Here is a 16,745-nt window from a genome sequence, read left to right on the forward strand (position 1 = left end):
TATGGGAGCAACGACGGGTGTTTGTCTAAATGGCCCCTACTACATAATGAAGCAGCATTCCTGCGATAAACTAGCAAACCGTCATTGAAACAACGCGCCGATTGGTAAAAATAAAATTAACCAGACTGATATTCAGCATTTTCCCATATACCCGGCTGTGAACAGATGCACCCTTCTGCCATCTGCCATTAATGCCATCGCATTTACCCACAAATTGACGCGCATCCGATGTCTTGCGCAGTGTCTGTACTTCCGGTACTGCGGAGTTTTAATTTAAAGAGAACAAATTTCTTTGGCTTACTCGACCGTTTTCGTAGTTGATTCCTGGAGCAATGGTGGTCGGACTTAGGGAAGGGAAGTGGAGTTGGGGAGGGGACTGTGGTGCCTGAGCTCTCGCGTAACGGAGTGGCGATGGGCGAGAAATGCAGAAGGGCGCACTCTCACTCGTTAGGTCACTTGTTTGTTCATCGCGGGATGTTGAGGAAAAGGGCTAGGGCATTTGGGAAAGCGAGTGACGGCGAGGAACCACATGGAGGAGCAGGCGAGGCTGTCACTCGCTCGTTCATCGCACGTGTTTTTGGCTGCGCGGCGGTGACATCGTGGACCTAAAGCCTCTAAAGAATACATTGGCTGTGCCGCGGGCTACAGGAAGATCAAGTCCAACCGGAGCATTAGTAGGGTGCTTGAATTTGCGGCAGTTGTCGGGGCTCGCCACGTACTTGGCTGCGTACATACCATCAACCGCACACCCAGGCTACTGACCACATACATGCCACCAGCAGCGTAATGAAGTTCGGACTGCAATCGTTGCGCTCCTCTTTCAAGAATGCGGCCAGTCCACGAAAAAGAATGTCATCGATGGTCTACCGGAGCACAGTGCGAAAACACTAAGGACAACTATTAGAATACACACCAGCTCTGACTAGCGACTGAACGCTTTATTAAGAAAAGAACACAAATATATACCTAAAGAAAACATGAGTAAATCACTGCTCAGAACAACGAGGATGAGACACCGATGCGCAGTGATGTGCTTTTGTATTCTTTAGGTATATGTGCCTGTTCCTTTCTTAATGAAGGATGCAATCGTCATTCAGCGTCGGTGTGTGCTCCCCTTCTCGTCCCTCGTGTTTTCGCGCTGTTTCCCTGTAGAGCTCGTAGCGACTATGCCAAGCCGCCGCGGTGTCACCAATGATGGGGATGTTTTTATCTAAAATGTCTGCATCATTTGCTGCTGCTCGAAAGGCCGATAGTCTCGAAAGACCGTCGCCGTTGGCGTGAGTACGACAATTGTTGTAACTGATTGCAAAGTAAAACTCCTGGAGACGTAGCTCCAAGAGAGCAAGACGGTACCGTTGAGTCATGGAGAGCAACCAGCATAATGAATGATCATTAGTAACGATCGTAAAACTTTGGTCACAGAGATGAACAGAACTTATAGACGCCGAAAATGACGTTGTTCAATGAGGGCGTAATTGTGTTAGGACTTGCTCAATGAACGGCAGGCATTGCACAATGACATGGTTGCCGTCGCTGGGGCGCTGGACGCTGAGGTCGATTCCGCTGGCATCTGTGTAAAACTTTGTTCCGGCAGAAATATCAAAATTGTGAAGTTTGGGTCCAGAAGAGAGCAGGAACATTGGTTGAAAAGGCCAGCAATCGCACTGCGCGGTCCAGGAGAAAGGCATATCTGCGTGCAGCACTGAATACATACTTAAGCAGTATCGGCTAAGGTGGAGAAAGAAATGTCGAACGCACAAGCAAAACTAAAAAAACTTCTCAGGCAGGGTAAACTAAACAGATCTTGCCTTTCAAGCTGCGCAGTGCCATTTCCATAAACTTTTGGAATGTCGCAGGTGCGTAACACAAACGAAACGGTGGAACATTGAATTCATCAAGCTGGTTAGGGATCATAAAATCGGTTTTATCTTTGTCTGCACGATACATGTGTATCTGCCATTGCCGACTGAAGATCAAATAATGACTAATAATCCCAATTTTCTATGCTGAAGGGGTGTTTTCTAAACTTACATTTTCATAATAATTGCATGATAAATAAATGAACTAGTAGACGTGGCCGTGTCCGCAAACTGACTAAGAAAACTCTTGTGGGCAACATTTTGGAACATTATTCCCGCGTAAATACAGATTATGAAGTTCTACCTTTAAAGCGGGACAAACTTATTACTTCTTTAGTATATCGGCCTCCGACTGGCATTGCACGTGACCTAGTTGTCTTGCTCGAGTGAATGCCGTAGTTTGCTGGTGACATTAAATATTGAGTTATTTCAGGTGGCCATTTTTGTATAGATATGCTCGAGAGTAGCACTATTACGATATGGAACAGCTGATGAGAACTCTCGGCTTCGTGAACACGTATCAACACTACTGTTAATTTGCTTCAGTTATTTATAACTAACATATGTAGTCCATCCGCAAAAGCCGGTGTAAATATATTAGATTTAGTGATTCCAACAGTATTTACCTGTAGATTGGAAAGATTCACAGCGCTTAGAAAAAAAAGAAATTTATATTTTCTAGAGATATCACATCCCATAGTCTTAGTGTTAGAAAAAGCTTTCTTTATAGTTTTATTGTTAAATTTTTGACCATGAGTACCAACCTGCTGAGTTCACAATACTTATCTGCATTGTGTTGTCGCAATAAATTTATAACAACTCTAAATTTCTTATGTTCACACTGGAATGTGCAGATATGGCAGGACGGCGAACACACGTAGTTCTGAAAAAGGAAATACTTACTGCATGTTCCTGACCGAAAGCCATCTCCGTGATCTAGGCAGGTCAACCACATTCCATGCTGTTTGCAAAGGTCGTTATTCTTGGTATTGCACTGAGTCTTTTCAGAGCCTGGTATAAAAGAAGGCCGGAAAGGAAACCATGCTCTAATTCAGTATAGCATCATATTCATAGCCTTGAGTACCAGTCTTTGAGAGAGTATAGAAGAGCGTCGAGCTATTGCCATATTTGGACATCGGAAATTAGTGATGTGGAAACTTATAATAGGAAGGCAGAATAACTAACGTTAAAACTTACAAGAATTGTGTCGAATACCTAATGAAGCCACGGATCTGAATTTGGTGAGCCAAATGAAATGTTCGAATAATCAATAAACTAGTCTCAACGTTCCACGCGTTAAATGTGAGGCGAGGTATATCCAAGCAGGTCCTATTTGTTTTCGATGCATTAAGTTGAATATTCATCACTTTTAGCCATGTATCAATCGAATTATTCGAGCAACTGCAACGCCGAAACCTTACATTGCGCTATGCATATGCAATAATTTGCCATGAGAGATTCGGAACAACTGCTCAATAAGTCGCATTAATAATTCAAAATACGTGCAAGGCAATTTGCTTCGAAAGGGCGGTGTGCATGGTTTAGTCATAGGTTGTAGTGGTACTTGTAACGTCTTGTACCGGATATTCCAATATTGCGAATTATATATGCTACTGCTCAGCAATATATTGCCCCAGCCAGTGTTCACATAGACGCCCGCATTTAATATGCCAGACTTGATCCTACCTGCTTGAGGCTTTTCGAGCCTGCCTGTCGTGTACTTCCTTGCCTCTTTACGGCAATCAAGCGGCTCAAGTTGTCTGTCAGCTTGCGCTACTAGAAAAGTGTTCGTGGCCGGGGTGCCTTTGTGGTCGTTCCATGGTCGTAATTCCACCTTCGCCATCTGACTCGCCATTTCGTCGTTGTATTGCCTGCCTTCTACGCCGATACAGGGGTCTAAATTGTCCTATAACTTGGACCTATACCCGGGTATCTGATCGTGATTATAATGCCATGGTGGTCATTGCATCGTCATCATTCGCGCTTTGGCATACGCCTCCCGTCATGCCTTCATCGTCACGCCACGATCGTTGTACAGTCTTCATGCATTCGTTGTCATACCATCATCGTAAGGCCGTCATTTCTTCAGTTTGCGAAAGATTTCAATATTTGGTCTGCTTAATAAAACAATAATAGCGCTCACTTGCCTGAGCCAACTGCAGCTTCTAAGTTGAGCAGTATGGCGCCTAAGATGATAAACGTGTTCGCCATCCCTGATTAGAGAAAAAAGTGTTAGGAGACGTATTAGTAGATTTGCATGAGTGCTAGGTTTGCGACATGAAAGGCACAGATTTACTGACTAATACGTAGAGATTCCATTTTTTCGTATACGCTGGGAAAAAGGTGCTAGAATTTTTATAATTCTATGAAAATTTCAGAATCGGTATGGCTTTACAGATTAACATAATAAATTACAACCTGATAAACGTGTAGTATTTGGCACCCTGCGCAGTCAGCGTGATTGTTTAATTATGCACAAAGCATAAGCAAAATAGAAGATTGGGCGAATTTGTAGAAAAGCATTGCTTTTGACCAGTTTGTGTAATTCGCTAATACAAAAAGCACGTTGCATGTATGCCATTCCGAGTCTACGTCATTTTGTCGACCAGTGAAATGACTTCGTTTTAGGAATCGGCCTTCGCGAAGCTAATTCACTGCTTTCATTTCAAGTCGGTGCAGTTAGATATCTGTAGATAGTTGTAGGAAATAGGGTGTAGTACCCGAAAAAAAAAGCATATATTTACTCGTTCTTGCTATTCTTTTTACCGGTGTTTGTTTGTACTGTAACATAACTGTTATCGAGTCACGCGGCACAACAGAGGCCTTCAGTGGCCGAACTTTGTTGACGTTGTCATCAACGGTAATCCAAAGAAACGTGTCTAATTATTTTGCTCTGGTCGCGAAGAATGTCGTGAATTTTATAATGTCGGCGAGCACCAGCCACTACTCTAGAGTATAAAAGGAGTTATCTCTACATATATCTTACTCAATTGACCTGTGAACTTAATAAGACGACTGTGCTTGCCCTTATGGTTGTACTTTCAATATCGCTTGTTTTTCCGGGCACATGTTCGCCTGATGAAGAGTCAGGTTCTCAGTCGACAGTCTTCAGAGAACTTTATGTACTTTACCGTCCCTACGTAACACCATATCAAAGTAAAATATGCCGTTATTATTTGGGACCCATTCACTTTAACCAATATTTAAAAACTGGAACGTGTACAGCATAAGGCAGTTAGGTTTGCTTTTAGTTTATACGGCCGCGCGTCTGTTGGTGAGCTCGTAAGGCGCAGTGGATTACCCCCGGTGACTGTGCGAACTTTAATCTGTCGATTAAAGTTCCTCTTTCAACTTGTAAACGGCCATTAGAAGGTTAACACTTCCAAGTTCTTTACTTAGTCATCAGGTTATAACACGAGACGAAGGCATGCTTTATCGATAACCCCCATCAACGCACGGAATAACTGTTTCAGATATTCTTTTTTTCCTAGGACAATAACAGACAGGAATAATCTTAATTCTCATATTGTTACCCAGAATTCCTTATCAATGTTTGAAAAATGCTTGCAAATGTTATGAATTCGTGTGCGTTATCTGCTTCTATGCTTTTTTCTTGTATGTTATGTATTCTTCACCAATGTCTGAAAATGCCGGCATATGTGATGGATTTGTATGTGTTTATATGCTTGTATATTTCTATGTATACCCACCCTGCTATGATGTGATTTCCGATCGCAGTATCTATAAGTAAATAAATAAATAAATAAATAAATAAATTGTCTACTTAACATACACGGCAATCGGCAGGCACAATTTGACCTTTATTACGACATTAGTCTGAGGATTCAAATATTGAACGCACACATCACTGAGCGTGTATCTCCACTCCCGTGCTTACAAAATCTTAATGCCCCTCAAGTGGAAAACAGCGCCGGTAAGTGCATTCAAAACGCCCAAACGACGCCTTGCGTCACACGCAGGAGTCGCAGCCTTCAATGAAGCTGATGCTAGCGAAATCTATACCGACTTAGGTAACGTAGGCCTGAGCAATTTTCAAGTTCCAAAAAAAAGTGGAACTAGAAAGGGTCGTACCTCAAAAGCCTAGCCTATTTTAGTAGTAGGACATCTAAAACTTATAGCGACCAGCATTCCATGTGGTGACTGACATTAATATTTGAACCGACTGAATCTGGCCGACTTCTGAATTTGAATTGAAATGCACTGGTGCGGTCGGCCTGTCCCACTACTCTGTGGGTCCACCGCCTTAACACCTGCTGGATGATGACATCTTCGTACGAGCCATTAGCTTTCTCCAAACACAGCGAGCAGACTTGGAATTAAAGTTTTTCATTGAGTCATTTGAAAGGAAGGCCGGCCCCGTCAGCAAATTGTTTTAACTATGATTTTCTTTGTTTGGCGTACCTGATAAAATCATCGCGTAATACTTCCGGCCCATTTCTTCCTACCCCCTCCACTAGCGTCTGTAGCTCTTCGCACTCCCAAGTTACCAGCTGCCGCTTCCGGAGGCTTTCCGCGCCCTTGTAATGCCCGGGAGGTGGCGAAGCAGCCGAGCTCCCGCTAAAGCCGCTTGATAATTTGAAAGAAAGAAGTGGATCTTGAGAGGAAAGGAAATGTTGACGCTATATTCTGCAGCCCTTGCCGGAGCACGGCTCAGCGCCAAGAGGGGGGGGGAGATAGTGGGAGCAAAGGAGATAGGGGTGTAGGTGGTTAGAGTGTCGCCATGGCAGTGGCTAAGCAGACTGGCAGGAAGGGACTAGCGGGTCCGGCAGGAATGGTAGTCTGCTGAAAGGCCAGGGGGTGGTGATTCAGCAGGAGCCATATGGCTGGGGCAGAGCCAGTAGCCTATAGTGGTTTGGTATCCTTGAGGCTACCCGTGTTTGCAGAAAACCCTTGAGTCTCGCCGAGAGCCCCGACGAGTTGAGGTACTCGACGGCACTTAGGAGGGCTGGTAGCTCGTTGCGAACAGGGAAGATGATGTCTTCCTCCCGTGCAGAAGGATGCTCCAGGCGTCGGAACTCCTGCATGGCGCAGTCACGCCGCTGCAGGTGACCCAGGCTCTTGGGCTCCCCACAGGAAGCGCAGGCTAGAGAGGCAATCCAGCAGCAGCCAATCCTCAGTCGCAGCAGGAGGGAGGCCTCTCTGGACGCAAGGCCGCGCTGCGGAAGTGGTCGTGGAGGGCGTCCCAAGAATATCCGCTTGTCCGGATGGCAGGCCAGAAGATGACGTCACAGCCTGTGGCTTGTGAAGTCACTGGCTGTCACTGCGCGGCTGGGCGGGACCAGGCAGTGGTGGGCATGCTTTGCCAGTGTATTAGCTTCATCGTTGCCCGGTATCACTACGTGGGCTGGAAGCCAGTGCAGGGACACCGGGCAGCCTGCCTCCTGGAGCGCCATCAGCGATGTTGAGAGGAGGGGGACACCAAGGCTGGCCCTTTCTGGCCTCTGCAGGCTGAGAAGTGCCACCCTGGAGTGGCAGAATGTGGGCACTGTGGTCGCTGGCAGCTCCACCGCGAATACGTCTACAGCCAGGTAGAGGCCTGCTACCTCAGCCGCTGTTGACGGCGTATCGTCGGGGAGGCAACACTGCCTGCTCTTCCGCAGAGCGGGCACCACGCAGGTCGCAGTCGACGAGCCCGTGTCCGGCATCACCGTGCTGTCACTGTTGACCTGCAGGTGTCCTCCATGGTCCTCATACAGGAGGGAGGCAGCCGTCTGCTTAAGGGCACAAGTCGGGGGAGCCATTTGCAAACGCCGGGCAGCTCTGTGGTAAGTGCACGGGAGGTCACTGGGGATGAAGCAGATCTGCGTTGTTGCTGGAGACCTCCGAATCACCTCCTCCTACAGCCTACGATGTCGCCCCATCTGTGAATAGGGCAGCGAGCGCAGTCGCGACAGCAGGGCACTGCCGTCTCGGCCATGGTGAAGGCCGTCAACATGGCGTAGCCCCTGCTGCAGGAGGAGGAGTGACAGGGGCCATGCTCCCGCCTTGGCCAAGGTCGCAGTGACTTGAGAGCTGAGGGGAGCACCCAGGCAGAGCCTAATCGCGGCCCGATGCTGCAGCTGCAGTTGCTTAAGACCGGCACGTGGTAGTACCTCGAGTGGGAGGGCGTACCGCAGGCGTGAGGTGGCTGCTGCATCGTACAGCCGCAGAGCCTACCTAGTGGTACAGCCCTGCCTTTGGACAAGAAGCTGAGAGATTGCCTTGTGGACCTGGAGGAACTGGGCATGCAGGGTCTTGGCAACAGGCAGCCAGGACAGCCGCTGATCAATTTGCAGCCCTAGGTACTTCACGGCCGTGCTCCAGGGTAACTGGACGACTTCCAAATGCAGCCGGACAGCTGTGCCACGGGCGGCTGCTCTTGTGTGGAGCAGCATGGCCTCCACTGCTCGTCCGCCAGGAACCCAGGGACACGGGCCACCGAGTCCAGTCGCACCAGAGGAGTGGCCTCCATCACCTTGCAAGCGCTGAATCTCTATCGGCCGATACAGCCTCAGCTGTCCAGCCGGCTTTCTGTCCTTCAGGATGAGGGCCCCAATGGTTGTGCTCCATGACTCCGGCACCTGCCCTGACCGCCAGGTGTCGTTGTATCAGTCGAGCAGGCGCTGCTGCTCACTAGCGGCCAGGTAGCGGAGCATTTGGATCGTCACTCCGTCGGCTCCTGGTGGGCTACGACGCTTCCCCCTCTTCAGGGCCACTTGGAGCTCGTGCAGCGTCAGCGGGTCCTGGCAGATAGCCGTCACCTGGCTCGATGTCCACTCCGGATGGTGGTTATGCAGGCATCTAGGCAGGCTGACGAAAGACTGTCCTTCCGGCAGAATGGCTGTAGTGCGTGGTATAGCCGGCGCGAACTGGTCGGCCAGGTGTTCTGCAAGGGCCTCTTCGCTTACGCCCACCATGATGGGCACGGCGAAGATAGGTTTTAGGCTTGCTCTCCTGCCGGTGAGGGATTTGAGCAGGTTCCAAGCCAGGGGTCCCCTGGACCAGTGCTCGATGGCAGAGCAGAGGCTCCTCCAGCTGTGGCTCCTCCTGGGCCGGGCCTTGCGTCCGTAGCGGCGTATCCACGCGTTTATACTCGGTCCTGTGCTCTGCGCTCCATACGGCGCCTGGAGGCGCGGAGGTTAAGCAGGTGGAGGTCTGGAGAGACTGTATCTGGTTGGGCAGATCACTGAATGGCGGCAGCCTGAGCCCAATCCACAATGGCGCTCAGGAGGTTACGGCCATCGTCCACCTTGCTGCAGTGCTTCCGGAACAGGGACCAGTCTGCGAAGTAGTATGTTCTTGACATAGGCCTTCTTCCACACCCGAGGCTGATCACGATAGGGAAGTGATCAGACCCCCATGTGTCCGGAGTGGTGGCCCAGGAGTAGGAGCATTGCGCGGTGGTGAGGAAGTGATCCATGGTCGTGCAAGCTCCGCGGGGGACGTGGGTGGGCTCCCCGATATTCTAGATCAGCAAGCCATCTCGGTTGATGCCGTCTTTGAGGCCCTTGCCTCGGCGGCTACAACTGCCGCTTCACCAGTCCATGTGGTGTATGTATGTCCGTGTGGGAAAGTATTCATTGGCCATACGGGCAGATGCTTGAATGTGCGTCTCCAAGAGCACAGTAATAAAGTTAGCAATATTTCCACAGACGGTCATCTGGCACATTCCTTGCTTGATAAGAGGGTCATTTTGTACCAGCACCGCAAAGACCTGCCAAGAGAAATCAAGGACGGAACTGAGATTGCATGGGCAGGTGATCTATGCGTCAGCAGGGCGTCTGTGGCATGATAAACTATACAGCTTCAGTTCACGGCATGACAGCATATGGCGTTTTTGTCAAGCTTTTACGTCCGTCTTTCCCTTGGCAGAATCAAGTGCGTATGTACGCTCCTCTTCCGCAATAAACGCTGTGTTGAAAGTTAGCACTTGTACTGTCTAGTCTGTGTCAATCATCCTCCCAACGCTATGGTTCCTGTGTAACTATGTATTACTAGCCAGCCCTGGCCTATACTCATCTGGATGTAGAAGCTCGCCACAGCCATGTCACGGCTGCCAAGGCGTACCGCGACAGAGTATGACTACAAGGTGCCACCTACGATGACAGCAACAGGTAGAACAGCATGCTCCAGGGTGCTGCGGACGTAGATTGCCGTGCGTGGTTTCCGTGGGTTGTGGGCTCCACTAGGCAGGGTGCCGCAGTGCAACTGCGTGTGGCACAGGTAGTGGCGCGCGAGTAGCCCTTGTAGCCCCGGAGTCGTAGGTTCACGGCCACGGTGTATGCTTCCTGCAGTGCGAATACTTCCAGGTCGCACTGTTGGAGGTACTCAAACAGCTGTCCGTGCCGCTGCCGCAGCGAGTTTGCATTCCACTGTAGCACCCTCAGGCGGCGGCGGCGGGACCTCGATGGGTTGCTAGCCGTGCTCGTGCTGAGCTGATGGCACGCCTCCCGCCTGGAGGCAGAGGGCTTGAAGTGGGCTATCAGCAGGCAGCATCTCTCCGATGGCATTGAGTGTCAGCTGCAGGCTCGCGATCAGCTGGTCGCGAGGGTCTGTACAGGCCTGCTGTGGTGGTGTGGCTGGTGCCCCCGTAAGATGGTCCGGCTCGGAGGGTCTGTGGGGCTGCTTTGGGTAGCTGGCTAGCAGAGAGCATCGCCGACTTGTACATTCGTGAGTGGCGGGTTAGGGCTTGTGCATAAGTGACCTGCCTAGAGGTCTTCGCCTGCTGCGTCTCTTCCCGCACAGAGGCTCGGACGGCACGACGAGAGAGGGGAGTAGGGCCAACCGCCATGATGGTTGCCACCCTGCGTTCCTCCTGCCACCTGGGGCAGGCAGGAGTATTACCAGGGTGATTTCCACCACTATTGTTTCAGTGGGTGGCATTTCGGCAGCTTTGTCTTCACATGTGCGACCTCCCAGGGTGCAGGCAGCTGGTAGCTCTGTCTCAAGTTGCAGCCGCGTGCCCATAGCGGCCACATTGCTGGCACTGCAGTGAGCGCAGTCTCTCAGGCCTCACCCGGAAGTGGAGCCTGTATATGAACACATGCTCGGGAGTGACCAGGCTGCTAAAGCGTAGCGTCACCATGTAGCTGGAGCGGGTCGCCGACAGGATAGGGAAACTCGACTTGATCGCCCCAGCCGGCTCCGCGTCGGTACACTCGCCATCAATGCCGGGTATAAACCCCATGCTGTTTCCCGGGCACCTGATGGACGAGCAGTAACTGGAATGGCCCTCGGCGCTCCGTGTTAGCGAGGAGCTCCTCCAATCAGGCTTGCGAGGTGGCGTCTGCGGCCACAATGTTTCTCTTTGTGTTAACACGGACCGCGGACACACGTGGTTGCGCAGAGCGCACAGCGGCAACTGCAAGGCGAGATCCCCGCTCGAAGGCCCCTCCCGGGACAGAAAGCGGAACAGGGCCGTCCCGACCGCTGCTGCATTAACTAGTATGGTGGGGACTTGTTGTAGACCCCTGGCGCAATGCTGGGCATTCCTAGAGAGGACCGTGGTGAACGCGTCCTGTGTTGGTTCGCCACTCTCGGGTGCCGGAGAGTGTGCGATCTAGGGGCTGGTGGTAGTGGCCTTTAGTGGCGCCTCTTGCTGCGGAGAAGCCGTTGGGCCTCAGGTGGTAGCAGTCGCTGGAGGCTGCACGCAACCCGGAGTTGGTCGTCACTTTCCCTTGCCCTTCTTTTTCGAGGCAAGCCGCTTTGTTGGAGAAGCTGACGGATCCTTCAGTAAGGCAGCTGCGCTGTGTGGCTTGCCGATTGTCGCCTTCTCAGCTGGTGTCTTTCCGAGGGCAGCCTGTAATGGAGGTTCCTGGGGAACCTCCGAGATTGCCTTGGCCTCTGTAGTAGACTTGGCAGGGTTGTCTACAAAGGAAACCGTTGTCTGGGCAATTACAGCTTTTCCGGTAGTGCAGTCTGTCGGGAATGGCAGCTTGGGGCACCGTGGTACTGGTTGCGGATGCGTTTGAAGCGACAGCCCGGTCCTCAGCTGTGGAGCAAGAAGGGACAACCGCTGACTTCGTCTTGCCCTCAGGGAGGGTGCTGAAACCCATCGAGTGCTCTGGGGTGTCACCCTCGTCATCTCTGTCGCGGCCGCGTTTCCGAGAGGCAGACAGATCCAGATCTTCCACATCGGAGCTCCCGAGGAGTTCGACGGAAGTTGGTTCGGGAGAACCAGAAGGCCGATCCGACTGGGGAAGTGAGGACGGTATTCTTGCTAGAGGGCCGGGGTGGGAGGCTCGGACAGGGTAAGAGAACGACCGCGAGTGTCAGGGGTGTTGTAGTGTGGCGCTACAGCCGCTGCCACAGCAGCAGCGCGCTAGGTGAGCCATTTGTCCACGATTTCTGCCTATGTGATGCCCATGTCTTGTGGTCATAGGGGGCAGGGTGTTTTTTCAAGCTGCACTTGCAGCTTTTCTTCCCGGTCTCCCCCAATCTGTTGGAAATAAAGATATATTCAATTCAATGTCGCCTCTGCGGCTTCGCGTTGCCGATGACCAAGACAGTACGTGGACCAGGTCAGCGGTACCTCGATGCTTGTAGCACTCCACATTCTTCAGTAGCCAGCGCGAGGAGCGCGCTTGTTTGGTGTGGCAAAGTCCGTCGTAGTACATTATAATTCGTGCGCGCACGCACACGCACAAAAGAAAAGCACGTGGGACGAACACACGCGAATCGCAGGGTTCGCTCGCACCAGTGCGGCGCGCGTGGAAGCACACTACACACAATTGTCACGCACGTGGGAAGCGTCGCCGTCGCATTCGCAAACACTACGCACACGGTAGTTGTAATTTGAACACGCGCACAAACGCAACACCGGCGAATGTCGATACAATCCACCGTACACAAGAGGTAGCGTACACGTGGTGAGTCACACGCACAACTCCGGCGCACGTGGTGATCGTGAACGACCAGCCATACACGCACAAACCCACGCACGTGAACAAAGGAGATTCCTCAGACGGCAAAGTCCGGCGTGTAGCGCAAGATATATTACAAAAGTACATACGCAAAAGCGTGGTAGAAGTGGCAAGGAACACGAGCCATGTTCAGCAGTCCGGCAGGCGACCACCGATAACTTGAAAGTAGCGACAGTGTCCTCCCCGCGGCGCTTTCCTCCTCGATTCTCCTCGCGCGCCAGCTCGAGCGCTGCGCACAGCACGCTCTTTCTCCTTGACTCCCGCGGACGGGATGCAGCATTTGATGGAGGCGCACAATTTGGGGCCACTTGGGTGCCCCAGTGGGGTAGAAATTTTTTTAAAATGGTTATGACAGCATTGAGAATGCTGAAGGTAACGTTTATGAGGAGGTTCGTTTCACCTTAAAGCCGTTTTTATGGGGCGTACTGATGCAAAAAGAGCTTTCAGGGGAGTTGTACACTCCACACATTTTTTTTGTGCATCATAATAGGATGCTTTACGTTGTGGATCCCTCTTCTTTTGTTTTTTTTTTTTTTGCCCCTGCACCCATGTGCACCACAGTCGATACATTCCCCATACTTTCTTATAATGAATTAGTTTCCAGTCCATCGTCTATCCAAAACGTTGTCTTCTCAATGTGAACGTAGCTTCGCGGCGCGGCCTCTAAACTGAATAGGACGCTCGCGCCATGTCAGATCGAGCAAGCGTGCTCGATCACGTAACACCCCCTGCAGCTTTCCTGTGTCCATAAGAAAGCTAAATAATAACCGTAACCTACTGATGCGTGCATGGCAGCCGAAGTCGAAGGAAATTGAAGAGCAAAAAAATAGTGCGGAAACTCTACTGTCGTTGTCTATGTATACGTAAGCATATCCCCGATAATAAGTTAGCCTAGCCCCAAATTTTGGTTTGTGCACCCCCAGATTTCCGCTTGGCTTATCCCTCAGTTTACTTTGACTCACGTCGAAATTTGGAGTTGACCATCAGCCAGATTTAAGTTGACCAACCTCAAGATTGCTCCCCCGCCCCGCAGATTTCAACTTACCTTATCCCCTAATTTAATCTATGAGGATAGCAATAGGGGCTTGTTGGTACGGCATACCTTATTTTGTTATAGCGCAAGCTTGACACGGACAACAGAAGGCACATCAGACACACAAGCGCTATGTGTGTCAGATGTGCCTTCTGTTCTCCGTGTCAAGCTTGCGCTATAACAAAATAAGATATGCCCTAATTTAAGGTCACGTGACCACGTGGCCATCAATGATGCCACAGCCAACGTCACAGCCGATGCCACTGTTGGAGCCGGAGCCACGTGAAGTTATTTAGCTGCGCAATTCTGTAGAGTGCACAGCGCGGGTTCCTGAGAAATTGCCCAAAGACCAGCAATTGGTTTTGACGCTGCGCCAGACCATCATTACCTGCTTAACACTATCTACAACACTCGAAAGCATCTCCTTCACCTCAGATCTCAACTTCCTTGACGCGGGCTCTGCCTCATGAGTCATCGCCTTCCTCTTTGAGGGGCGCGACCCACTAGCCTCACCTACATCAGCAAAACCCATGCTCTCTATGGGCTCAGGCATTGCCCTCTCGGCCGGTGCAGCTCCTGCCACACCCTTAAGGGCCGAGATTTCTGCCCTAAGCAGCCTCACCATTTCTCTCAACTCTGCGTTTTCCTGTTCTATCCTCTTGAATCTCGCCTCATTCTTGCTTTGCTCTGGCCTTACCAAACTAGGCATCTCCGTTCGAGCACTTGTGCGCTCCGTCCAGGTAGTACCACTTGCCGCTCCACTGGGGCCCTTGCCTTGTAGACCCTGCTGCATACCACTCTTGCGCACACCCTGTCCCGCAGTCCCGTTGGGGCCACGTGCAGTCTCAGTTCCCAACTGTCCGTCCAGTCCGAAGCGCACCTTAGACGCCGATCTGCTCCCAGACCGGCCACCGGAGCGGCTGTGAGATGCTCTACCTGGTCTCCTTGATCTTGACCTTGAACGTCGACGCCCACGATCTTCTCCTTGCCCGCTCTCCAGCGTCTTCCCCAACGTCGGGAACTGGCTATCGTCGTACCTGAAGCCTCCCTTCTCTTCATCCTCCGCCTTGATGTCCTCCATAGCCCGCTCAAAACGACGGCGCCGGACCACATATGGAGTACGGAACAGCTGCTATCACTCCTTGGCAGCCGTGATATGCTCTCCCCCACACAGTTCACACTTGGGCGTACACCGGTGGGCCTCACTGGGATTGGTTGAACCGCAGCCCCTGCAAACCACTTCTTCCGGCGAGGGGCAGACGTCAGCGCGATGCCGCAGCTTTCCACAAGCATAACAAACATCAATCTGCTTGCGGTAAAGCGTGCACCGAACCAGCGCGTTGCCATAACGAACGTAGTTGGGCACCTTGTATCCATCGAAGGCGATGATGACCGTACGCGACTCCTTGATGCGTTTTGCCGCCAGGGCCAGGGGATTACGCGGGTTGACAATCTTCCGACTGAGCGCTTCGGGTCCCTCGCTGAGAGGAACATTTCTTATGATTCCCTTGCACGTTTCATGCGGCGCCGCACGATATGCCGCAGCTTCATGCATGTGCCCAGCAATGCATAAATCCTTGATCCTCACGTACTTCGCAGCATTTTCGTCTTCCGGTGTGCTAACCACCACAATATTCTGCTGATAATTGGGGCAGATGGTGTCCGCTTCTCGCTTTGCCTCGTCTAGGCAAGAAGCAGCCGCGACTGCATCAGCCACCGTGGCCGCACCAATTTTAGCAATATTCAGACCTCCCATTATCCTGACGATAATCTTGATATCATTTTTCGGCAGCGGAGGCATTTTACCGCGAAGGATGATACCGTTCTTTACACGAGCAGGCGAGTTTGGACTCACTTTGCCGTTCTTAGGTCCCGTCCGCCGTTAGGGCTAACAGCGTTGCCGCCGTATGATGGCCTTGGCTTGGTCGTAGAATTCCTATGGGTGTTAATTTTCCAGCCAGCATCCTCCGAAACGTCTTCCGGAGCAATATCTTCGCCTTCCACAGCGTATTCCATCATGAAAAAAGCGTCAAGCGGCCGGGGAGCCGGCGCGGCCCACGAGCACGGCGGGTTCGGCGTTATGGGTTAACACCTCCGGCGGCGTAGTCTCGACGAGAAAGGCCGTAAAATCAAGTACAGTCCACTCACTGAAAAAGGTCCTATATCCCGGTATACCGTGTAACTTCGCGGATCCGCTTAGCACAGAATTAGGCACCAAAGAGCGAAAAATCCGGTCAAAACTGCCCATAAAGCGGGAGCCGACGCGGACACGTCTCACTACTTGTAGTGGGGCCAACCCGGCTCAACCTTTAGGATACGGTTGCTATATGCGACTCCACAGTTTCGCTGCCACTAAGTACATACGCGGTCCCCGTTCTTAAGTTTCCCGTCTTTCTTTAAAAATTGCATGTGGCAAATAAGTTAATTACTTTCTCTAAGCTGAATTCTTCGTAGAAGCTGAAATTATTCGCATGACAAATTGAAACACAGATTCAGCTAATTAACCAACACTCACTAATTATTTGCTCAAAACCGCATGTTGCATTTTACGAATGGTAGACGGTATACAACAAGTATACCTTCCATAACATCGATTTTACCCTAGTGTTTTTGGACCTTTTTGTTGGATCGTCTTTTGGATACGGCTGCTATATACGGCTCTGTACGCTTTCGCTGCCACACTGTACATTAGCGGTCAATATTTTTAGATTCCCGTATTTTTAAAAACTGCCTGTGGCAAATAACTTAATTCTTGTCTCTGAGCTGGATTCTTCCAAGAAGCTGACATTATTAGAACGAGAACTTGAAACACCGATTAAACAAATAACCAACACTCATTAATGAACTGCCTAAAACCGCATACTGCAATTTACGAATGGTAGACGGTTTGCAAGACATATCCGCATGAAATGAATCTCCAGGATTAGATAA

General features: G+C 50.9%; 1 protein-coding gene across 1 annotated transcript in view; it reads right to left on the minus strand.

The window, feature by feature from the left end:
* LOC142587138 (uncharacterized) overlaps positions 1-16,745 on the minus strand; it is a 169,898-nt gene that overhangs the window by 55,830 nt on the left and 97,323 nt on the right. Inside the window, exons 2-3 of the mRNA XM_075698024.1 lie at positions 4,007-4,072; positions 2,763-2,870 (exon numbers count right to left, since the gene is read on the minus strand). Coding sequence (XP_075554139.1) covers positions 2,763-2,870; positions 4,007-4,070 — 172 coding nt within the window. The 5' untranslated portion in view covers positions 4,071-4,072. The remainder of the gene's footprint in view (positions 1-2,762; positions 2,871-4,006; positions 4,073-16,745) is intronic.

This window comes from Dermacentor variabilis, chromosome 7 (assembly GCF_050947875.1).
Source record: "Dermacentor variabilis isolate Ectoservices chromosome 7, ASM5094787v1, whole genome shotgun sequence".
NCBI classification, from domain to species: domain Eukaryota; kingdom Metazoa; phylum Arthropoda; class Arachnida; order Ixodida; family Ixodidae; genus Dermacentor; species Dermacentor variabilis.